We start from the raw sequence: 23,382 nt of genomic DNA, 5'->3' as shown, positions 1-23,382 counted from the left end.
AGAGTGGTGAGCTCAGGGAGGGCAGGCAGGTTGCTCACATGGAGGTGTTGGGCAGAGCAGCTAGGTGTGGTCCACTGTTTCCTCCAGGGCTTGAGGGCCAGGGCTGATGATACAACCTACTTTGCCATAAACAAGGAGCCTACCTGCAAAATGGTTAGCTCAGAACAGATACCTCCCAAGGCGAGAGAGCGACCTCTCTCCCCTTACTCCCCCTTGAGAGCGACCTCTCTCCCCTTACTCCCCCTTTCCCTTCTTCCCAAGTGCTGAGGTTCTTTCCAGCATGATTGTTCCCATTGTTGAAGGAAAGAATCTAAGCACCAGCATTTCATTGCTTCCAAACCAGACTGTTTAATGTCAGGCATTTTCTGACAGGGATCACCTTTGGAAAATGAAAGGCCAGTGAAAAATTAGAATTACAAATTGTCTCATTCTCCTTCTGTGTTTTCTTTGAAGACCAGTTGGATGGAAACAAACCCAATTACTTCTTTATCACATATAAAGTACTCCAGAAGCCCAAGCCAAGCCGTGCTTTAGGTGGGAGAATTACTTGGAGGAGAGGCCAGCCTATTTCTAACCTGCACTATTAATTATAGGGCACTTGTAAAAAAGAATTAAGCCTGGAAATGCAGTTGGCAAGCTAACATCTAATTCAGTAAATAATTGGGAGTCAAACCGTTATTTTCCTGAAAACTCGAAATTGTTCAAAGTACTTTCCCGATTAGCACCTAAATAATAAAGTAATTATGTAATTAGTCAGTAATTTGTCACTTCAGGATGTAAATTTAATTTACTATCTTTTCTTTTAAGCTTGACGCCAGAGGTGATGGAGGCTGTGGAGGCATTAACTTTGTTTCAGGGGCAGGCTGGGCAGGGCAGGCTCCCCTGGAGATGAGCCACACTCCCAGATGGGAAGGGAGGCCTGGAGTTGGGATGCCAGGACCCCTTCACAGGACTTGGAGTGATCTCTACCATTATTTTTAGTTTATTCTAGACATTGGGCGAGAACTGATTTTCTTCCATGAACCCCTTTTGTGCCGACACTGAGCCACGGGCTTGGGGGGTGATAGACAAAAGTGTCCTTGCTGTGGCCTTGCTCTTAGGGAGTTGTGTGTGTTTGCATCTGTGTTGGCCTGTAGTGTGTGTATGCGTGTACACCTTTATTCATGTATTCGTTCTGTGTATTTGTTCCTTTGCCAAATGTTTGTTGAGCTCTCTGCTACCACCAGGACCTGTGCTGAAATCAGCTGGGCACACTGTGGGGTGGCACAAAAGGTGTCTGCTCTCCAGGAACCATCATTCTAATAAAGGGGACAGATGAGAAGCAAGTAAACAAATATATTCATATAAATATCTATACAGTCACACACCACATAATGATGTCTGGGTCAGTGATGGCCCACATATGTGATTGTGGTCCTGTAAGATTATACCAAAGGTGAAAAATTCCTGTCACGTAGTGACGTCATAGCCATGGTAACGTCGCAGTGCAGTGCATTACTCACGTGGGAGCAATAGGCTGTTCTGTGTAGCCTCGACGTGTAGCAGGCTGTGCCATCTAGGTTTGTGGGAGGGCACCTCGTGATGTTCACACAGTGACGAAATTGCCTGACGATGGATTTCTCAAAATGTATCCCCCTTGTTAAGTGATGCATGGCTAGATATATATGTGTACACGTACGTCCTGCAACCTACTTCAAAACGCTGGTGGGAAGGTCTGTATTATCTTTCAATTTGATTTTTCCACGAACTTGATGCACATAGTATACACACACACACACACACACACACACACACACTTATATATATTTGTGTATACGTATAACTATAGTTAGTGATATGTGCTTTAAAGAGACTAAAACAGTGTTAGGGAACAGAGAATGCTGGAAACACCGTCTTAGATGGGCTGACCAGGTAAGGTGGAGAGGACGTTTGAGCAAAGGTTTGCATAAACCAAAAGAGTGAGACGTGGGTACAGAGTTCCAGGTGGAGAGAACAGTGAACGCAGAGGTCCTGCTCGGATGTTCGAGGGACACGGAGAAGGCCGCTGTGGTTGGAGCAAGTGAGGGGGAGAGGGTTGTAGGAGATGAGGATGGCCTAGGGGCCAGGACCAGACCCTGAAGCGCTCTGACTGGATCCCAGGGCAGGGCTTGGTGGAGAGGCGAGGCCTCCTACAGCTTCTCATTGTGTCTCAGCAGCTCCCGGGGAGATGATGAGGGTGGTGGAAGTAAAGGTAGCATTACCTACATTGTACATGTGTGTGTGTGCAGTTTACAAATTCTTTTCACAAACATTATCTTATTTATTTCTCACATGAGTTCTGGGGGGTGGAGGATTTAGGGAAAGCCTAGAGAAGCTGAATACCTAGCCCAAGATTGCACAGATGGCAGGCTGGCTGGCATGTGACTTGGGTCCTGAGCTTTGGGTGCTTTGAGATGAGCTCACAGTGACCCATTCCAGTGTGGCACTGTGGGCCTCAGGGCTGGTGCTCAGCAGTGGGTCCTCCTTACCTTTTCAGGAGCCCACAGAACTGACGGTCAAGGGGTTAAGATTGACTGGATTGCTTCCACAAGCAGCTCAGGCAATGGGGCTGAGGCTCTTAAAAGCCGATTATCCAAACAGGATGGAGTTTTAATCAAATCTCCAATGAAGGGGGAAGATAACCTGGCATAATCAGAGGGGAATTAAGAAGGGAGTAGCCACAGAGTGGACTCTCTACCTTTATCCACGGAAGCCAGAAAGGGAGAAGGGTGGATGATTTTCTCTGCAGAATCTGGGGAAAGTAAGACTCTGTGTAGCCTTGGCCTGTAATCTGTGTTGAGTTTAGAAGGGGCTCAGTCGGTGGCCATCCTAGAAAGATGGGGGCCTGGCTGAGCTGGTGTTCAGGAAGTAGAGGCCCCTGCATGTCATGGGTAATGCTCAGGGGAAAGACCGAAGGAGGACAGAACACTGGGGAGCTGGTGGCAGACGGGTGCTGTGTAAGGGCCCCAGAGAGCTACGTGTAGGTCATGTCCCTAGTGCTGAGCACAGCAGCTTCCCCAGAGCAGATGCTCAGTAAACATTAGTTCATTGGGAATTATCTAAGTTCCATGGAAACAGCGTAGCCTTTGGGCCCAGCCAGACTGAGTCAGAATGCCAGGCTCCCTCCCTGGTAGCACAGGTGGGCAGAAGATTTCACCCTTCCCCACCTTCCTTCCCTCTTCCTCGCATCCCGCGGAGTCACAATGAGGGCTGTGCATGGGGTGGGCACTGCCTGCAGGGCAGCCACTGGCTGGCCCATCCTTTACCTTTGTGGTCTCCTTTGCAGCCCCTCCCACCTTTACAGAAACACCCCCCCAGTACATCGAGGCCAAGGAGGGCGGCAGTATTACTATGACCTGCACAGCTTTTGGGAACCCCAAGCCTATTGTCACCTGGCTCAAGGAGGGGACACTCCTTGGTGCTAGTGGGAAATACCAGGTGAGTGGTTGCTCCTCCTCCAAGGCAGTGTCCCCTGCAGCTGCCCAATGTCACTGTATGCACAGGCACAGTGTGCAGAGGGGAGCTGGTGGCCCAACTCAGCCTTGGGCATTGGAGGGAGATGGACAAGGAGTCACCTGCCCTCTGCATCCCCCAGATGGTCACAAGGCCATATCCACCTCTGCTTCTCTGATTCCATTTCTCTGCCTGAGGGTGGCATTGGGGACACCCAAGGGTGGGTGCTCAACTTGTCTGTTTTTGGCCCCCAGGTGAGTGACGGCAGCCTGACAGTGACATCCGTCAGTCGGGAGGACAGAGGTGCCTACACCTGTCGAGCATACAGCATCCAGGGGGAGGCTGTCCACACGACTCATCTGCTTGTCCAAGGTAGGAGTGACTTCTTCAGCCTTTTTATCTTCTGGGCTCTGGCAGGAAACTTCCAGCCCAGATGAGCTACAGAGGCTGTTTTCCTGGGGCACCACGGCTGGGGTGGTGGAGGTACACGCAGTCCATGAGCTGGCAGGCTGCTGTGTACCATGTGGCTCCCTGGCTGGAGCTTCCATGCTGGCTTGCCTGGGAAAAGGTCATGTCCATGGGCTGTGGGACAGTGTGGCAGGGATGCACTGTGCTGAGTGGCTTCTGGTTTCTCCTCTGTCCAGATAGCATCCCTGCTGTGCCTCTGCCTCCCCAGGAGAGGAGACCTCCCTTGGGTCGTTCATCCATTAGTGATGGCATCAATAAAGATAGGAATTCATTCCAAGCCCCAGACATTTAAATAACACCAAGGACATTTGGCAGAGCTGGGGTCTGTGCAGTCAGCTCTGGAAGATGCCAGTCTGCCCTGCCTGGGGCCCCAGAGCCCTCAGAAGGGGCTGGGTATTGCCCAGGACAGGGCAGTGTCCTGGTGGAGGGGTCTCTGCCCTGCATCTCCCAGTCCCCCTGCCTGCTGGAGGAACAGAGGGGGAGGGTTGGTGGCAGCCGTGTCCAACTGACAGAGCTGCCCAGGCAGGCGCTAACTCCTCCCGCCTCCCACCTCTGAGTGCTGAGTGGCAGCCAGGGCCAGAGGTCCCTCTGCAGCCTGCACAAAGGCTACCCCCTCCCTGGGGAGAGAGCCAGCCTCGCTGCTGCCTCTGTGCGGACAGCCAGCACCAGGGCCTGCAGGAAGTTCACCTCTGCCTCCTCTCCCCAAGGAGTCTTCCTAACCTCTGGCTGGTGAGACACACAGTGCTGACTCCTCTGGAGACAGGATTATTTCTTGCCCTGGATTTAAAAAGAGTGGCCTTTCTCCCTCCTGCATGTCTTCTGCTTGAGCTCTGCTGGAGAAAAGGCTGGGCAGAGAGGGGTGTGTGTATGGGGAGTGTGGGGGGGGTACAGATGTGGTTGAGAAGGTGCCTGGGCATCAACAGTAGCTGGAAGCATCTCCGTGAAAACTGCCCAGTGTGGTGCCCCCAGCACCCCTTCCTGAGGCACCTCAGAGCTCCCTGGGAGACCTGGTGCTGTTGGCCTCCTGCATCAGGTGAGGTTACGCTTGTTCTCTGTTCCCCCCAGGGCCTCCTTTCATAGTGTCCCCTCCTGAGAACATCACCGTCAACATATCCCAGGATGCTCTGCTCACCTGCCGGGCGGAGGCGTATCCCGGCAACCTCACCTATACCTGGTACTGGCAAGACGAGAACGTCTACTTCCAGAAGTGAGCATCCTGCTCGAGTCACTCACAGGGGTCCTCCCTGGCCCCAGGGACCAGGCCTGTGAGCAGGGACTATGCAAAGCTGCCTGTGGGTTCCAGGAGCTTGGGGAGGGGATGGTCTGTGTGTCCCACTTGCTATGGCCAGAGTCTTTGCATGAGGGGGCCTTGACAAGAGGGCCCCTGGGTATGGCAGGGGGGGCTGCATCTGGAGGGGGTGAAGGGGATGCCCTTCTACCTTGCTCTGGTGTCTGCTGGAAGACCCCTTCTCCCACCTGCCAGCGCCCTTCCCTGGTCATCTCCTTGTCAACTTTTCAGTGACCTGAAACTGAGGGTGCGGATCCTGATCGATGGGACCTTAATCATCTTCCGAGTGAAGCCAGAGGACGCAGGGAAGTACACCTGCGTCCCCAGCAACAGCCTGGGGCGCTCCCCCTCGGCCTCAGCGTACCTGACCGTGCAATGTGAGTAGGGGCCAGGGGCAGCCTGGCTGTGGGGGTTCCAGGAGGTTCTGGCCATGTTTGCTGGACTGGAGGCAGGAGGGCAGCAATGGCCAAGTGTCACTGGGGTGGATATGAGTGGAGGGAGGGACAAGGGACAGCTCCAGAGGAGGCTGAGACCCGCGGGTCAGCAGGGGAGAGCTCACTTGCTCGTGTCTCCTGTGGCTGGCCTCACTGTGTGAGTTAGCTGATTCATCCCATCCACGGCGCTGAGGCTGGATTCACAGAGCGCGGACCCTGTGAACAGCTGTCCTTCTGAACCGTTGCCCAGGGATTGAATGTGGCCGGCACCTTGGTGCCTTGAACAAGTTGCTCTTTGGGGCTGTTGTCTCAGGTGTCTGAGGGCACAGGGTTGGGTTTCCTGGTGCCACGCTCTCTGCCTCCCTCTGTGGAGGGTGTGCGAGGCGGGGGGAAGGGCCCTCTTCCAGGGTGACTTGGTCCAGCTCCTGTGTTGCTCTTCCCTATGGCTGCCCAAGACCCAAATGAATGAGCTGCTCCTCATGCCGGAGCAGGCGTGGCTTCTGTCGAGCACAGCGATTCAGGTTGCTAACCTTCAGTATCTGAGTGCAGTCAGTTGCCTTCCCACCCCCCACAAGCCGAGTGCCGTGTGAGAGAAGGATGAGTAATGAGAATCAATGTCTTCCTTTCGATTGGCGGATGGCCCGTCTCTCAGGCAACAAAGGCCCCACGTCGTTGCTGGAGGTGACAGGCTCTCTATCACTTGGGGGCTGGTGTGAGAGAGGCTCACACCCACAGCTGTGGGGTGGCAGGGGTGAGAAGTGTCACAGTCTGGAGATGGTGGCCCAGGGTCAGCAGAGGAGCCGAGGACAAGGCGAGGAGCAATCAGTGGCCTCAGCAGCTGGAGCTGGTCTGACTGTTGCACAGAGCTGGGCGTTTGGGCACCTGCCATTGAGTGCTCGTGGTGGGGGAGCCAAGCCGACCTGCTGAGCCCCGCCAGACCCTCATCTAGTACTCACGTCGTTTTTTCACCTCTGTGGAGTGACTGCTGGTGGGGCAGGAGCACCGTTCCTCCACACCCACCGTCAGCAGTGTGGAAGGACTCAGTGTGCTGCATGGCAAGTGCCCGGCTTTAGAGAGCTGTGAGGCCCGGGACATCAGGTCTGTGCCACTAGACCTGCAGTAGGACAAAGCAATGAAGACATTTTCATAAGTGACTGTGACGTGCCACAGTGGTGCTAGAGCAGGAGAGAACTGTGGGTGGAGGGTCCCCTGCTCATGGCTGGACACAGGCTGTACCACCTGGGCAGGAAGGCGGCACAGTGGGGGGGTCGTCAGAGGAAGGCGAACCTAACTTACATGCAGGCTCATCCTCAAAGCTGGAGGCTGTCTTCATGCTGGGAGGCGTGTTGTGGTTTCCCCGTCTCTCCACAGCACCAGCACTAGCGCCCACTCCCACACCAGCCATCCTTTTTACCTCCTTCCTGCCTTCAAAGGGAATCCAGGGGGTTGAGATTTACAGGTGGGTGAGACAAGGATCTTTATTTCTGCTAAAAAGCAGTGTTCAGAGTATTTCCCATTCATAAACCCTTTGAAAACCTTGGAGGAAAAAAAAACCCTCTCAGACAAAAGTAGGAAGCTATATCTAAATATACACCTCGGCCTGGTATTTATGCAATGCTGTTCTCTGAAGAGCTCACAACATTAAAAGATACCAGCCCATTCGTCCTCACCGCCCCTTAGTTCTGGATTCTTCGCCTCCGTGGCCCTCAGAGAAAGTGGGGGCTTTGGGAGGGGGTGACTCAGTCTGTGCCCCGGGAGTGCGGGGCTCTCTCACTGCTCTCCTGGGAGCCCTTCATCTGCTCTGTGGCCAGGGTTGATTCTGCATTTCAGCTGTAGCATCAGAAAAGAAAACTGAGGCTTGGGGAGGCTGGATGCCCAGCCAAATGGAGAGGAGGGAAAATAGCCCCCTGTGGTTATCCTGTGATGGTCTTAGGCATAGAGCTGACATTCCTCTTCTGGCTTAGGATGTGGAGTGTGACCTGCTCGCTGCCCATGGGAGACTCTGGGCTGAGGAAGTTTGGTGTTTTGGGGCTAAGGTGAGGGGTGTGGAGAGTCCTTGCCAACAGTAGCATCTGTGAGTGGTAGTGTTTGCGGAGCACTGCAGACTGGGACAGACTAGACGTGCCTTGAGGGCCAGCAGCACTGGCGGCAGCAGTACTTAGCAGTGCAGTGGGCTGGGCAAACAAGTCTGCAGCCTGCACTCTGCCTACCATCTGCAGCCTGTGGCTGTGGCTCTGCACCTAGCGCTGTGCCAGCTGGACTGCTGCAGTCGGAGCATCTGTGTTCGTGCCGGGCTGCCTCCTCCTGACTTTCTCACCTGGCTCCTCTCACGTCTTTCTTTTCTCTTACATGCTGCCCCATGCAGACCCAGCCCGTGTCCTCAACATGCCCCCTGTGATTTATGTGCCTGTGGGGATCCATGGCTACATCCGCTGCCCTGTGGACGCCGAGCCGCCTGCCACCATGGTCAAGTGGAACAAAGACGGCCGCCCCCTGCAGGTCGAGAAGGTGCTAGAGAGACGCGAGTTAGGGTGCAGAAGGAGAGGTGCCCTCTGATGCTGAGAGGCTGCCTCTGGGGTCTGGCTCTCTGCCAGGACTCCCCCCTCCCAGTCCTCAAACTCTGGGAAAACCAAGAGCTGCTTCCCGCAGGGGCTGTTGTCCCTCAGGGGCTGTGGTCCCGTAGGAGCTGTGGTGCTGTAGGAGTTCCTGTTCTCCCTGTGTGCAGATGCCCCGGCCTAGGCTCCAGCTGGCCTCTGTCCAAGTGTTCTGTATGTCCCAGCTCAGGTCCAGCCTGGCGGGGAGTGGGCCCGAGTGTCTGCCCCTGACCACTGCTTCTTGCTCCCTCGTCTATGTTTGGCAGAACCTGGGCTGGACCCTGATGGAGGACGGCTCCATTCGGATTGAAGAGGCCACAGAGGAGGCGATCGGCACGTACACCTGTGTGCCTTACAACACGCTGGGGACCATGGGCCAGTCTCCTCCTGCGAGGCTCGTCCTGAAGGTGAGGCCCTGGGCGGTGGGTGGCCCCCAAGAGCATGGCTTCTGAATCCCCAGCTTCACACGCGTGCCTGTGCTCTGCTCCCCAGGACCCTCCGTACTTTACGGTGCTACCAGGCTGGGAGTACAGGCAGGAGGCTGGCCGGGAGCTGCTCATCCCCTGCGCGGCTGCGGGGGACCCCTTCCCTGTCATCACATGGAGAAAGGTACCTGGGCCCTGGAACTGGGCCATGGGGGAGGGTCTGCACCGAGTGCGGTGACTGGAGGAGGGTGGTGGCAGGGCAGGCACTGGGGGCTCAGTGACCGACCGCCCTCCCCGCTCTGCTCACACTCCTGTGGGGTCGCTGGCTCCTCCCCTAACCTCCCTCCCTGCTCTCACCCCTCTCCTCCCCCTGCCGGGCCAAGGTGGGGAAGCCCAGCAGAGGCAAGCACAGCGCCCTGCCCAGTGGCAGCCTCCAGTTTCGTGCCCTGAGCAAGGAGGACCACGGGGAGTGGGAATGTATCGCCACCAATGTGGTCACAAGCATCACTGCCAGCACCCACCTCACCGTCATCGGTACGTGGCTGGTGGGGCCGGGCTGGGTGGTGGGGCAGAGGGCAGGCCGGCTGGGATCCTGGTGCTAGACTCCAGGAAGACATTCCATGGTGACTGTTCACCCTCTGTGGGTGTCCTTCCTAAGTCAGTCCAGCCCTGCACTTCCACGTGCAGCTCTTGCCGTCTGTGGGCTCTGCATGGGAAGGTCGATGTGGGTCCTGTCCTTGGGGAGGTCTTCTGATGGCGACAGGCAAGGTGTTCCCAGCAGCCCACGTGACACAGAAAAGAGGCAGCTACGTGGCTAGCAGTAATGGAGAGTCCTGGTTTAAGGGCCCAGTGGGAAAGCCGGAAAGACTGGAGTGAGGGAGAACTGGGCCTTGTGGCATCTTGGATGTGGGTGTGGAGCTTAGGCTGAAGGGCTTGGCCTGGCAGGGGGAGGCTGGGGCAGGGGAACTTACTGGTGCTTTTGTTTCCCATTGCCTGAGGTGTGTGTCCCTAGGACCTCAGCCTGTCCATCAGGTCCTGACAGTCATGATTGTATGCACAGCCCACATGTTTTGAGCCCTTCCCCCAGCTTTTGGCTCTGTACTTAGTGGCCTGCATACCTCATCATTCACAGCCTAGGAGGTGGAGCTGGTGTCTCTCCCAGTTTCTGTTCGTTGAAACTGAGGCTGGCATTGGTGGAACTCCTACCCCAGTGTCATGTCACTGACAAGTGGCAGGACCAGGACTCCAAGCAGAGTAGAAGCTCTTGGCGGCTGGGTTGTGCTGCCCCTCACATCAGTGCCCAGGTGGCATATGGCTGTCTCATGATGCCAGAGAGCTTGACAGGAGAGGGCACTTTTTGGTTCCCCAGGGGACCTTCAGGGACAGTGTTTCTGGGCTTACAGTGAGTGCAGGATTTGGGCCTGGGGTGAGGAGGCTTCTGGTGTCCCTCCGGCCTGTATTCCTGATGCTCATGTGATCAGCTGGTTGGAATACACTGCACAGTGGGACGGGCTCCCCTCTCCAGCCCTGCTAAGCAGTGGGGGTCAGAGGAGGCAGCCCCTCAGATCGTCCCCGTCCCTAATCACTTCACTGGCTGGGTGGCATGTTGCTATGACATGCTTCCCCTCTCTGGGGTCCTCACGACAAGATGATGGGTGCCCAGCAAGATTGGTAGGGCTCTTTTCAGTCTGAGAAGTCTCCACTTGGTCCCCAGGCACCAGCCCCCATGCCCCGGGCAGTGTCCGGGCCCAGGTCTCCATGACAACTGCCAACGTGTCCTGGGAGCCCGGCTATGATGGAGGCTACGAGCAGACATTCTCAGTCTGGTACGGCCCTCTGTGAGTCGCCCCGCATGCTTTGCTCTCTGCTTCTCCCCTGCCCGCCCGATCTCAGGCAGCCCGGGGGTGGGGGGTGCAGGCAGCTAGGGCAGGGATGTGGCTATTCACCTGCCAGACCTGCAGACAGTGAGGGGGCCAAGACAGCAGCCAGTTTCTTGTGGGTGACGGGTGGCGTCTAAGGGGCTCTGGGTGTCCCTGGCCCTGAAAGGTTGGGGATGCATATTTGGGCTGTTGCCAGAACTGCCTGACCCTCTGCTGCTCTCTTTAGGCTTATCTTGCCGTCCCTCTTCCTTGTCCTGCTTCATTCTTCTTCTAGGTTCCTGTCCTCTGGAGTCTGGAGAGACTCCTAACCTTCAAGGGCTCCGTGAAGTAGCCCAGCCTGCAGCACAGAGTCTAATTTTTATTCTGTCCCTTGCGCAGCAGTCCAGGAGCCAGGACAGAGAAGCAATGCTCATCTTGTCTTTGGCATCTGCACTTTCTCTCTAGGACCATGTATTTCTCGATTGCTTTTATGTCTCTGTCATTAATTTAGCCAGATGCAGTGATTTGAGGGCTTTGTCCAGACCTTAGGCTAGAAGAGATCTCAAAAATGTCCCAGACAGGACAGGGGTACAGAAAAAGAGGACAGAAGCCCAGCCGACCTCCCTCCTGTCACCCTAGGGCTTCTGTCTCCCCGTACCCCTGTCCTGAGCTGAGAACTGTGGCCACCTGCCTCATGGGCGACACCGCTTAGCTGGGGGAACAAACCCCCTTGCTTCCTCCTTTCAGACCAGGCGCAACTTGAGCCTGGGGAGGAGGAAAAGTCAGACTCCAGAGGAGACTGGGGGCACTCAGGGAGTCCCGTTTGACCCAGTTGCCAACAGTGAGGCAAGCTGAAGAGGGCACTGCCCTGCTCATCATGGTGGCTTGGTGGCCATTTCCCAGGCCGACTGTCATGGGCATTTTGAGTTCTGCATAGGCAAGCTGGACCTTTATGGTGGGAGTTGCCTCCAGAACACCCCCACCCGCTTCTCTCTGTGCCCCACCCCCCGGCAGGGTGGGGGGACTCCTCACGAGGCTGCGCGGGGGCCGCTGTGGATGGTGGCACAAGGGGTGGCTGCGTGGCCAAGGAAGGGGTGACTGGCATGGCCGAGCCGTCTCAGGGGTGGCCGAGTGGAAGGTCTGGGCGGAGGAGGGGGGCTCTGGGCTGGCCTGGGCCCTCGCCGCCTGTGGGGCTGCCCGGCGCTGCTGCTGCTGCTCCGCCCGTTGCTTTGCGCACTTGGCTCCCTGGCTCTGGCGTGCCGGGCGGGGAGGTGTCTGCCTCCAACTCTCTTGGCGCTGACCAGACATTTGGCGCTGGCCTCTTTTTGCTATGCTTTCCGCCGCCTCAGCTCACCCTCCCGGGCATATGCAGCGGGGAGCCTTTGAACTTGGAGGGGACCCCGGGGCATCCGCGAGTCACGCCCAGGGCTGCGGGGAGAGGCGCTTCCGCAGGACGACGTCTCCTCTCGGTGGCGGCGCGCGGTTCTGCACCTGGTCGCCGCCTGGGAGGTGGGGGGCGTGGCCTAGGACGAGGGACAGCCCCGCCCCTAGGTTCAGTGCGCTCCGGCACCACAGGACCGTCCCCGTGACTGTGATTTCTAACCCGTAGGGCCTTAGGGGTCTAGGCCCCACTGTGGGGAACCCGTTGGCCATTTTTGTCATATACCTGGGCATCCTCAGATGACCCAAATCTGATTAGAACAGTGAGCCTCTGGTTGCTCTGGCTTTTGGGTGTCCCTGGGAATGTGGGCAATCAGGGTCACTTGGGTTCCCTCCTTCGTCCTGCTGTTGCTGAGTTGCTCTTCCTCCCTTCCCACTGTCCTGCTCTCCCGAGGCAGAGACACTCCGAGGTTGTGACCAGGGTGGGATTCTCCCACGATGCAATTGGCAACCTCAGAGTCTTGAATGTGATGTATTCCGAGGGCCCCATCCAGTAGAGGAGGTTCCAGTGAGGTCTGGTGGCTCAGCATTGTGAGGATTGGCACAGCCAGAGCTGAGCAGGACATCCCACCTTGGCTATTTCCTCTTCCTGCCCTTGCACCTGGGAACTCCAGGCCCACCCACTGCCTTCCCCTTGAGGACCCTACGTGCACTCTCTCCTCTCCAGTGTAACCCACCTCCCCGTCTCCTACCCTGTCTTTCTTTTGGCCAGGATGAAGCGGGCACAGTTTGGGCCCCATGACTGGCTGTCCTTGCCAGTGCCACTGGGACCAAGCTGGTTGCTGGTGGACACCCTGGAGCCTGAGACAGCATACCAGTTCAGTGTCCTGGCCCAGAATAAGCTGGGAACCAGCGCCTTCAGTGAGGTGGTCACTGTGAACACTTTAGGTGAGGCCCGGAGCTGGGATGTCTTATGGATGTTTCCATGAGGAGTGGGGATAAACAAGGATGCTGAGAGGGATGGTCCTGGAAGCCTCCACTCATGGCTTACCACGTGCCAGGCACCTTGCTAAATGTTTTGTTTTATCATGTCACTCAGTCTCCCAATAAGGACCACCTTCAGACCCTCCTGTGGGCTTTGCCTGGTCCCATATCAGAGCACTTTGGCCAGATTCCTGTTGCGTTCTTAGATGGAAGGATGGGGCTTAGAATGTCAGCTTTCTCTGTTAGGTGCATGTTTGCATCTTCTGTGGCTTTGCAGGGGAGCTGGGCGTCCCCTCCCTCACGCACTGCCTGCTGGTTCTTCCCTCTGGCCGCTGCCTGATTTGGTGGTGGCCGTGCAGCCAGCTCTTGCGGTGGAGTTTGCCAGTATGTGCCAGCTCTCACTCCACTCTGGTTGGGTTTGCTCTTCTCTGAGGACAGAGAGGGCCGCTGTGAACAGGCCCTTCCCAGGTGGGGGTAGGGGGTGGCAGGACTCTGGTCTGTTCCCAGACTCTTTTCCTGTGCTGCTCGCCCCATTTGGGAATTGAGGGAGTGGTCAGGGTGCCTTGAGAAGATATTGCTAGTACCATGAAAGAGAGCAGAAGATACTGTAATTACATGGAATCCTGACTTCATCCCTGTAGCTCTCGTTTCCCCCCTTTTTGAGGTACATGATTCCCTCACAGTGCTCGTTAGAAGTGCTCTGAAGGTGGAATTGAAAAGCCCTGGCCCTGAGATGATGTGAGCCTAGACGCATAGGACAGTGCCGGCTGTGGGGCCCTGGCTCCCGTGGCTGGGTGGGTGGCCATGGCGACCTCGCCTGCCTCATGCTCTCTTCCTTTTCCCTCCCCCGCTGCAGCATTCCCCATTACAACTCCAGAACCCCTGGTGCTGGTTACCCCACCAAGGTGCCTCACAGCCAATCGGACCCAGCAGGGTGTGCTCCTGTCCTGGCTCCCACCTGCCAACCACAGCTTTCCTATCGACCACTACATCATGGAGATCCGTGTTGGGGAGCGCTGGGAGATTTTAGATGATGCTATCCCAGGCACTGATGGAGAGTTCTTTGCCAAGGATCTGGCACAGGTGAAGGCTTTGCTTTTCCTTGCCTCTTCTTACCAAGTTCTGGAAATGATGTGACTCTTTCTAGAGCCACTGGAAGCTTTGGGTGACCCAAGTCAGTATATGAGGACAAGCCGTGTGCTGGACTTTCTCACCACCACTGCTGGGTTTTCCCAGATTGACCACCATGGTTTGGACTCCTCAGATCATGGCTGTTGAGGCCCCACAGATTCAGGGCCAGCGGGTGGTAGTGGGACTTTTGCTGAGGGTTTTCCCCAAGCACTGACCCACACCCGGGCAGGGCAGGTTGAGAGGCCAGCGTGTACAGTAAGAACACTGAATCACTTCCTTGGCAAGTCTCACTTGGGAGGGGCACAGGAGGCCCCAGAAGGATTGTCTTCTACGTTTGCCCAGCAAGGACCTCTACTTTAACAACTTATGGTCCCTGGAGGAAAACATATTATCTTTTTTTCCAGTTGACCCGTTTAAACGTCGATGTCTCCCTAGCTGGGAGGAAGTAGCTCGTCTCATAGATGCGGTCTCACCCATCTTTCTGCCTTCCTTCCTGGGCGCTCATTCAGTGGTATGCTGGGCTTGGCTGTCTGGGTGTGGGGGCACACTGTGTGTACCCCTCCCAGCTCTCTCAGTGACCTCACACTCGTGGCTGAAATCAGCTGTGGTGGAAGTACTGACAACACAGAAACTGGCCCGTGCTGCCCATCACTTGCCATTGAACACTAACCATACTCCAGGGCTTTGGGCACCCTGCTCCATGGAAATCATGTGCAGGACTAGTGGGGGTGGGGGCAGTGGTCATCACAGGTCCTGCAGCTGACTGAGTGTTGTCTCTGGGGCTTTAGGACACTTGGTATGAGTTCCGCGTCCTGGCTGTCATGCAGGATCTGATCAGTGAGCCCAGTAACATTGCCGGCATCTCCAGCACAGGTACTTTGGGGCTGGGGGTTCTCTTACTACTGTAGGGATGTAATCCCCAGAGCCACATGGGAGTCCCTTTGTGAAACAGCTAAGGCAGGGAAACTAAGGCAGTGTTTGTTAAAATTGCATGAGCCATGGTGCTTCTTAAGCCCACCAGATCCATGTTTCTGTGAGGCAGGGTGTATTGGTCTGTCTCTGTTGCTTATAGCTGAATACCTGAAACTTACTAAGAAACAAAATTTATTTCTTATAGTTCAGAGGCTGGGAAGTCCAAGGTCCAGGGAACACATCTGGTGAGCGCCTTCACGATGGTGACTCTACAGTGATGCAGGGTGTCACATGGCAAGGATGGGCTGAGCAAGAGTGAGCTAACCTGCTCACTGGCTGTCCTCATAAAGCCATCAGAGCCACGCCCGTGATAACTCATTACTCTACGAATGGATCAGTCCATTCATGACGGCACAGTCCTCACAATCCAATCACCTCTCAAAGGCCCCACCTTTCAAATACCATAGTTGGATTTCCCGCCCTCTTAACATACTTATAGTAGGGACACCTTTACCCCATAGTACATGGTGTTGTGTCCTGCTAAAGAGCTGGGCTCTGATGGTTCTATAAGATAGCCACAGAAGGACGTCCAGTGACTCCTCTCACCACAGTAGTCAAGAGGAACTTGACTCCAGTCCTATTTGTTGTACGTTTCTGCTTCCTCTGGTGCTGCGCTCTCTGGTGGGGGCAGGGCTGTGAATTGGAGGGAAGAGGCAGCAGGTGAAGGAGTGTTTACTGAGTGCCTGCTACGGACTTTGTAATTATGTGGCTTCATTTGGAAAATTGTTGTTTGCTGTTGCTTCCCTCCCTTCCTTCCTCTCCCTTCATTTTTTCAGACTAAATAAAGCCAACTCACTAGCATTTTCTCCATTTATCTTACTTTCTCTTGGCTCTGGTCCCATTTCTACACATCTTCTCTTCAGCTCCGTAGCAGGTCCTTCCCTGAGTGCCATGGGCTGCTTGGTGTGGGAGAGGCATTTGCTTACTAAGCCAGTGCGGCACCACGTCCTGGGCACTGCAAGCCCAGAGACCCGGGAGCAGGGGCAGCACGCTGGCCAAGAGGCTGGTGCAGCAGGACTCGACTCATAGGGTCACAGGAGTGCTGGTGTGGGGCATGACTTCTGTCTCATAGGCAGCAGAACCTTGCAAACTTCGGTCTTAGGTCTCTCTAGGGAAGATACTCAGGGAGGTGGAGGAACAGGAAGATAGCCTGCAACAGCCAAGGCCAGCATAGAAGACAGGTGTTTTGTAGGCCCATCTTGGTGAACTGTTCTGCCCTTAGTAGCTTTATGTCTGGCTGCTGGAAGGAAATGAGACTAGTCAGATGAGTCTGCACAGTGAATGACATGCAGCAGCCACAGCATTCCCTGCATTTGTCCCCCCTTTTTAAAGGCCGTAGCATTCATTCTCCACTCAACCAGTCAGCATAATTTGGGTTATTTCTATCCATTATTATTATTGACATGACAAGGAATTCTGGCCAAGATTTTCCCTTTGATGAACCTAAAGAGTGGCTGGCATTTACTGATGTAACTGTCCTATGTGTATAATATGGCAGACTGGGGTCTAGTCCTGGCTCTGTCATTAACGAGCTCTGTGAATTTGGGCACAAAGCACGGCTGAGTCCTTTACCTGTAAAATGAGAGGATTGGACCCAGGTCTACCATCCCACGAGCTCCAGCTTGCTTCTGTACCTGAGACAACAGGGCGTGCTGATCTTCCCTGGAAGAAGTTGCATGCCTGCATTGTAATGAGTTAAAAAACTAGATGGATCTGAGTTCTAGATTAAGAGTCCCTCTTCCTGCTTTAGTATTTTATCCTCAAGGTGCCTCACATTGGGGCTCTCCTTCTGTAGAGATGGCATGGTAGAAGGCAGAAAGTCCTGGACTGGAAGTCAGAACAACTGGGTCTTGACTTGGGCACTGATAGCAGTATCTATATGAGCAAGTCACTCGACCTCAGCAAATCACAGTTTTTAGTTGGAGAACGAGAGCAATACACGTGCTCTGTCTGGCTGAAGGGGTTAATGTGAGAAGATCTGATTGCATGCATGGATGTGCTTCACAAAATATGAAGCCCTAGACAAATACACATTACTGTGGAAATGCTTTTCTTCATGGGCATAAGACAGAGGTGTTATTTCTTCTTTCCACACTGTGTGGAAAACTTGACCTCTACAGACCATCCCCTCTTCTTCCTCCTCACGTCGCCACACAGACCTCTTCAGTGTTAGGCCTGAGCTCCGAGCTGAGCCTTGACATTGCATGTCCTGCGGAGGCAGGGAAGAACAGGGGACTGAGTGCCAGAGCAGGTGGGCTTGGGGAGGGAAGACTCACAGGTGCTCCTCCCCGCCCTGTAGACATCTTCCCGCAGCCCGACCTGATCGACGAGGGGCTGGCTCGGCCCGTGTTGGCTGGAATTGTGGCTACCATCTGCTTCTTGGCAGCTGCCATCCTGTTCAGCACCCTGGCCGCCTGCTTTGTCAACAAGCAGCGCAAGCGTAAGCTCAAGCGCAAAAAAGGTGGGTATCCACCCTTCCCAACCCTCCCTGTCCCCTCTCAGGTGCTCCCCATCAGGGGACACAGCAGTTTGTAGCATGGCCCCTTTGGGAACAGGGAAATTGGGATCCTGTGGGCGGAGCTGCCATTGGGGCTTGATTTGGAAGAGGGAGTGGGAAAGCAGCTCTTTCCCTGGGGCTGTCCTCGGGCCCTGTCCTCCTGAGGTGAGGACGCCCAGCTGGTGCTGGCTCAGGCCTCTCTCCTCTCTTTTTCCTTCCAGACCCTCCGCTCTCCATCACTCACTGCAGGAAGAGCCTGGAGTCTCCGTGAGTGTCTCTGACCCTACGAGAACCATGCTGCTCATGGGATGAGGGTGGATGCGGGTGGATGCTTTGCCTCACTCCGTCCCCACCAGTGTTTCTAAGCTCTTGGCTGTGACTTGGTCTGCACGTTAATTTTAAGTTGTTCACCCTGGTAGAGGTGATGTAGACCATCCACATTGGCAGATAATCCGTTTCCCTTTAGCCTTGGAACGTATTTCTGTAGTATTTTTTCATCCTAACAGATTTGCCTTGTTAACATATTTTGCTGAAGTCAGTATTACAGTGAGCTTGCGTTTCGTGACCAACCTGGGAGTGAAGTTGGAGGTGTGCTTAGACAGCATGCCAGATGTAGGGTAGCCAGAATAAAAGCAGAAATGCAGTTGTCCATTCCTACACATCTAGACAATTGAGCGCTGGCTAACATACAGCTGACCCCCGGACAGCGTGGGCTTGCTCTGCGGGGGTCCACTTATGCACAAGTTTTTTTTAGTGAATACTGTGAATGTATTTTCTCTTCCTTACAGTTTTCTCAGTGACATTTTCTTTTCTCGGGCTTACTTTATTTAAGAGTACAGTACATACTACCTATAACACACGAAACGTTGTAATTGACTGTTTATATTATCAGTAAGCCTTCTGGTCAACAGTAGGTTATTAGTAGTTTAGCTTTTGAGGAGTCAACAGTTATACATGGATTTTCGACTGGGCAGGGGGTCAGTGCCCCAACCCCTGCATTGTTCAAGAGTCAGTTGCATTTTGCACTGAATATGCGGCCCCCATGTGCTCCTTTTCTTTAGTGTTATCTTCCAAGGTGTTAGTGTTTAAGAGAACGTCAGCGTGTGCCTGCCTCACCACCCCTACCCCCACCCCACCTGCTGTTTCCGCAGCCTGTCCTCTGGCAAGGTGAGTCCTGAGAGCATCCGCACGCTGCGTGCCCCCTCAGAGTCCTCCGATGACCAGGGCCAGCCTGCAGCCAAACGCATGCTGAGCCCCGCCCGGGAGAAGGAGCTGTCCCTGTACAAGAAGACGAAGAGGGCCATCAGCAGCAGGAAGTACAGCGTGGCCAGGGCTGAGGCTGAGGCTGAGGCCACCACGCCCATTGAGCTTATCAGCCGTGGCCCTGATGGCCGCTTCGTGATGGACCCCTCCGAGATGGAGCCCTCAATGAAGAGCAGGCGCATCGAGGGCTTTCCCTTTGCAGAGGAGACGGACATGTACCCCGAGTTCCGCCAGTCGGACGAGGAGAACGAGGACCCACTTGTGCCCACATCTGTGGCTGCCCTGAAGTCCCAGCTGACCCCTCTTTCCAGCCAGGAGTCCTACCTGCCTCCACCAGCATACAGCCCTCGGTTCCAGCCCCGTGGGCTGGAGGGCCCCAGTGGCCTGGAAGGCCGGCTCCAGGCCACGGGCCAGGCCAGGCCCCCTGCCCCGCGGCCCTTCCACCACAGCCAGTATTATGGGTACCTCAGCAGCAGCAGCCCTGGAGAGGTGGAGCCGCCCCCTTTCTACATGCCAGAAGTGGGCAGCCCCCTGAGCTCTGTCATGTCATCCCCACCCCTGCACACCGAGGGGCCGTTCGGCCACCCCACCATCCCTGAGGAGAACGGAGAGAACGCGTCCAACAGCACGCTGCCCTTGACTCAGACGCCGACCGGAGGGCGCTCCCCTGAGCCCTGGGGCCGGCCGGAGTTCCCCTTTGGGGGGCTGGAACCCCCAGCCATGATGTTTCCCCACCAGCTGCACCCCTGTGACGTAGCCGAGAGTCTGCAGCCCAAGGCTTGCCTCCCCCGAGGACTGCCCCCCTCCTCCCTCCAGGTGCCTGCAGCCTACCCGGGCATGCTGTCCCTGGAGGCCCCAAAGGGTTGGGCAGGCAAGTCGCCTGGCAGGGGTCCCGTCCCAGTGCCCCCGGCCGCCAAGTGGCAGGACAGACCTATGCAACCTCTGGTGAGCCAAGGGCAGCTAAGACATACCAGCCAAGGTATGGGCATACCCGTGTTGCCTTACCCCGAGCCAGCTGAGCCGGGGGGGCACGGCGGCCCCAGCACATTCAGCCTGGACACCCGGTGGTACGAGCCCCAGCCCCGGCCCCGGCCCAGCCCCCGCCAGGCCAGGCGCGCCGAGCCCAGTTTACATCAAGTGGTGCTACAGCCCTCCAGGCTCTCACCTCTGACCCAAAGCCCCCTCAGCTCCCGCACCGGCTCCCCAGAGCTCGCTGCTCGCGCCCGGCCTCGCCCGGGCCTCCTGCAGCAGGCGGAGATGTCAGAGATCACCCTGCAGCCTCCGGCCTCGGTCAGCTTCTCGCGCAAGTCCACGCCGTCCACGGGCTCGCCCTCCCAGAGCAGCCGCAGCGGGAGCCCCAGCTACCGGCCCGCCATGGGCTTCACCACCCTGGCCACAGGCTACCCCTCCCCTCCGCCCGGCCCTGCTCCCGCGGGGCCTGCGGACAACTTGGATGTGTTTGGACAGACGTCTTCCCCCCGAAGGACGGGGGAGGAGTTGCTCCGACCAGAGGCCCCGCCAACGTTACCTACTTCAGGGTGAGTGTGAGCTGGTCTCTCCTCCCATGTCCACCAGGTCAACTTCCTTCCCCCATTCCTCGCCCTGCCCCCACCCTTCCATCCACCCACACGACAGGCCTTGTTTGGACATGCTGCAGCATCCTTCGGGAGAGGAGTTCTGGTCTGGTCGCGGCATTGGTAGGGCGTGGTCACTGGGGTGGGGTGGGGCTTACCTGCCCAGGTACCCTGCCTGGAGTAAGAGGGGTCTTCTCTGCCCAGCCCAGAGCTCTCAGGAGGCCCGCAGCATACTGGGGAGTGGGCTGAATGGGAAGGGTGGCATGGCATATGAAGCGAGCAGCCTCTGCCAGTGGCCACCCCGTCCCCCTTGGAGTCAAGGGCTCTCCACATCTGTGCAGTCCTGGCATTGGTGGAAGTTCCCAGGGTCACCTGCAGACCTCATGTCCAGTCTCCTTTTCTCCCCCAGCCCCTCCTCCTTGCTTAGCAGGACCCCAGGGCCTGACTTCCCTGGACCACCAGGCTAGGGGCCTCCTGTTCCCAAACTCCTGCTCCTTAGTGGCCCTAGTGAGTGCCGGACTTCAGTACCCCTCCATGGCCTCTCAGGAGGATGGTGCCCTGGAGGCCGAGAGGGAAATCTCAGGCCACATTCCCCACCTCCACCTGTGTGCCTCACAGGAAGCTGCAGAAAGACAGACAGACAGACACGCTCCTGCAATCAGCTCGCCTGAGAGAGCACTCTCTAAACTGTAGCCGCTGGTATTCCAGGTACCAGAGTTGGCCTGGATGCTGTCTGCCTCTTCCTCTCTTGTCCTCCTGCCCTCCCCCCCACCCTCCTTCCTTCTCAAGTCAGCCTCTGTCTGTCTTTCTTCCTTCTCCATCGTCTTTGGGTTGACCCGACTTGCTCAGAAGAGCCTGCCACGTCTCTGCAGTGTCCCCGATCCTCCCTCCTCCTCCCTTCCTGCCTGCCCCCCTTTCTCTCTCTGGCTCCGTCCTTTGGTCTCTCTTCTTGATGTAGCCGCCAGTGGAGGGAGCAGAGAGTTCCGGAGGAGGCTGGCCTGGTGGTAGGAAGGACGGGAGGTGGTTGAGGAGGGGGAGCCCGGGCTCCCCGCTGCCCCATGCCCTCCCACCCTCTCTGGTACCTGGAAGTGCAAGCGCACCTCCCACCCCCATGGACTGCTCCCGGCGGGGCCAAGGCGGGCAGGGCGTGAGGCAGGGCTCCAGCTAGGTCGGCGCAGGAGGCGCCGGCGGCGCAGCCCGTGTCTGTGCTTCGTATGCGCTCATCTGCTTCCTCCCATCGTGCGTCTGGGTCTGCGTCTCTCTCCTGTCCTCCCTCGCCCATGCTGGCCTCGCTGTGGTCTCTGCTCGCCGCCCCCTGCTCCCTGTGGGTGTGCGCGGGCGGTGCCCCGGCGGCGCTGTTGGTAACTGCTTTGTTTCTGATTATCTCAGCTATCTGGGCAGTGTTGTCGAGACAAGCCTCTCCTCAGCTCAATAGGTAAGGGAGCTTCTCGCTGGGCCGCGCGGGGGCGGGCGGCGGACGGGGCTTCGCCAGGGCCATCGCTTCCGTGACAGGGGTCCAGACCTCGTCCCCTCACGCCCCTGGGTGGCAGCTGCCGCTCCTCGACCCCCACAGCTTCTGGGCTCCCCACGTGTTGTGGCCCAGCAGCTCACCGGGCCACGCTGCGCTCCGCCAGCTGCAGCTTCTGCACACCTCCCCCGCCCCTCCCCCAGGGCCAGCTCCCCAGAGCCCCTGCAGCTCCCCTCACTCAGACACCTCTCAGCTGCTGCCAACACAGCCAGGGCCTCCCGCAGAAGCCCCCGAGACCTTGCATGCGCCCAGGGGCCCCAAGATCTGCTTTGCATCCCTGTACACTCTCTGGAATCCAGGACCACCCTGTCCCCCATACCTCTGCCCTGTTTTCCCAGCAGCCTCAGGCACAGGGTCCCCTTCCTCCCTATCCCACCCCCCCAAGGATTGCTCTTCCCCTAGGTGGCTGGTTTCTCATCCCCTTCTTGGAGTATTAGTGATACTAGGTCCTCTCAAGGAGCATGAGGCTGTGGTATGCCCACCTGCCCCTCAGTGGCTGGGTCTTCCTCAAGGTCAGGTCATCTGTAGTCCATTAGGGCAAGGGCAGGAAATGTGGCCACTTTCCTGAGCTCCCTGCATTCTGCAGCCCATTCCTGGTGGTTACAGGACTGAAATGTGACCTCGCCCTCAGATCCAGACTGCTTTCCAGACCTTGGTAGTCGCCATGGCGACCACCTTGGGTCATGCCCGAGGAAAAGAGTTTTGGGAAGAGCTCCCCAAGGTGAGAAGGCAGGCTTCCCTGAGCGGGCAGGCGTTGAGTTGGCAAGACGTGGAAGCCCCGCGGACCAGCACTGTCCTTCCCTTTGCCCCACCAGGGCTGACTTCTCCTCTAATGTCCTTCTAGGTGGAGGCCAAAGGAAGTTGGGCATTTTAGGGGGCCACTGAGTCACTTAAGGAGGCTTAGGGCCACCTGAGGTTCACTCTTTCCCATGGTTACCTAAAAAGACACTTCCATTTGCTGCGGACGCCACTGCCATGCTCCTGGGAACGCACACATGCAGGCCCCGGGTTCTGGATGAGAGAGAGCATGCCTCCTCTCCGTCCCCCTGGGTGCTCTGGCTTCCCCACTTGACCATGTCAAGGCAGGCTGATTTTTCTAACTCAGGGCTGCATATGGCACTCAGTCATCAGAGTGGCCTCCCCTAAACAGGACCGCTTTGACCTTTTCTACGATTTGCAGCTATAAAGTCGTCAGCAGCCATGGGGCCCTGGAATTGTGAGGAAGGCTGGCTCCAAGGGCCTGGGGATGGATGCTCCGGCCTGTCCTCCACCTTCCCCATTTTCCCGCCCTGTCCCCAGTTAAGACTCCTCTGTTGCCCCAGAGGTGTCACCCAGTTCCTGCAAAGTGCCTGGACTCCATTCATATTTGCTGCCCCTACACCCCTCAGCCAACTCCATTGATCCCTCTTTCCCCAGTGTCCCCCCTGTGCCAGATCCAAGAGAACCCAGTTATGTTATCATTGCTGTGGCAAATCCAGAAACTAGGGGCAGCGACAAGGGACCGTTGTCTCTCT

The 23,382-nt window shown here is 56.7% G+C and overlaps 1 protein-coding gene across 1 annotated transcript in view; it reads left to right on the top strand.

Moving 5' to 3' along the window:
* Nucleotides 1-23,382, top strand: part of IGSF9B (immunoglobulin superfamily, member 9B) — a 46,435-nt gene that overhangs the window by 14,833 nt on the left and 8,220 nt on the right. The window contains exons 4-18 of the mRNA XM_008567130.1: nt 3,305-3,456; nt 3,726-3,843; nt 5,005-5,146; nt 5,459-5,604; nt 8,027-8,169; nt 8,522-8,662; nt 8,748-8,864; nt 9,064-9,214; nt 10,395-10,506; nt 12,692-12,867; nt 13,760-13,986; nt 14,823-14,907; nt 17,306-17,467; nt 17,725-17,770; nt 18,655-20,304. Of these exons, the coding sequence (XP_008565352.1) occupies nt 3,305-3,456; nt 3,726-3,843; nt 5,005-5,146; nt 5,459-5,604; nt 8,027-8,169; nt 8,522-8,662; nt 8,748-8,864; nt 9,064-9,214; nt 10,395-10,506; nt 12,692-12,867; nt 13,760-13,986; nt 14,823-14,907; nt 17,306-17,467; nt 17,725-17,770; nt 18,655-20,304 (3,568 nt within the window). The remainder of the gene's footprint in view (nt 1-3,304; nt 3,457-3,725; nt 3,844-5,004; nt 5,147-5,458; nt 5,605-8,026; nt 8,170-8,521; nt 8,663-8,747; nt 8,865-9,063; nt 9,215-10,394; nt 10,507-12,691; nt 12,868-13,759; nt 13,987-14,822; nt 14,908-17,305; nt 17,468-17,724; nt 17,771-18,654; nt 20,305-23,382) is intronic.

Source organism: Galeopterus variegatus, unplaced genomic scaffold (assembly GCF_000696425.1).
Source record: "Galeopterus variegatus unplaced genomic scaffold, G_variegatus-3.0.2 Scaffold295, whole genome shotgun sequence".
In the NCBI taxonomy this organism is placed as follows: domain Eukaryota; kingdom Metazoa; phylum Chordata; class Mammalia; order Dermoptera; family Cynocephalidae; genus Galeopterus; species Galeopterus variegatus.
The sequence above is the reverse complement of the archived record's forward strand: the minus strand, read 5'-3'. Positions and strand labels throughout refer to the sequence as shown.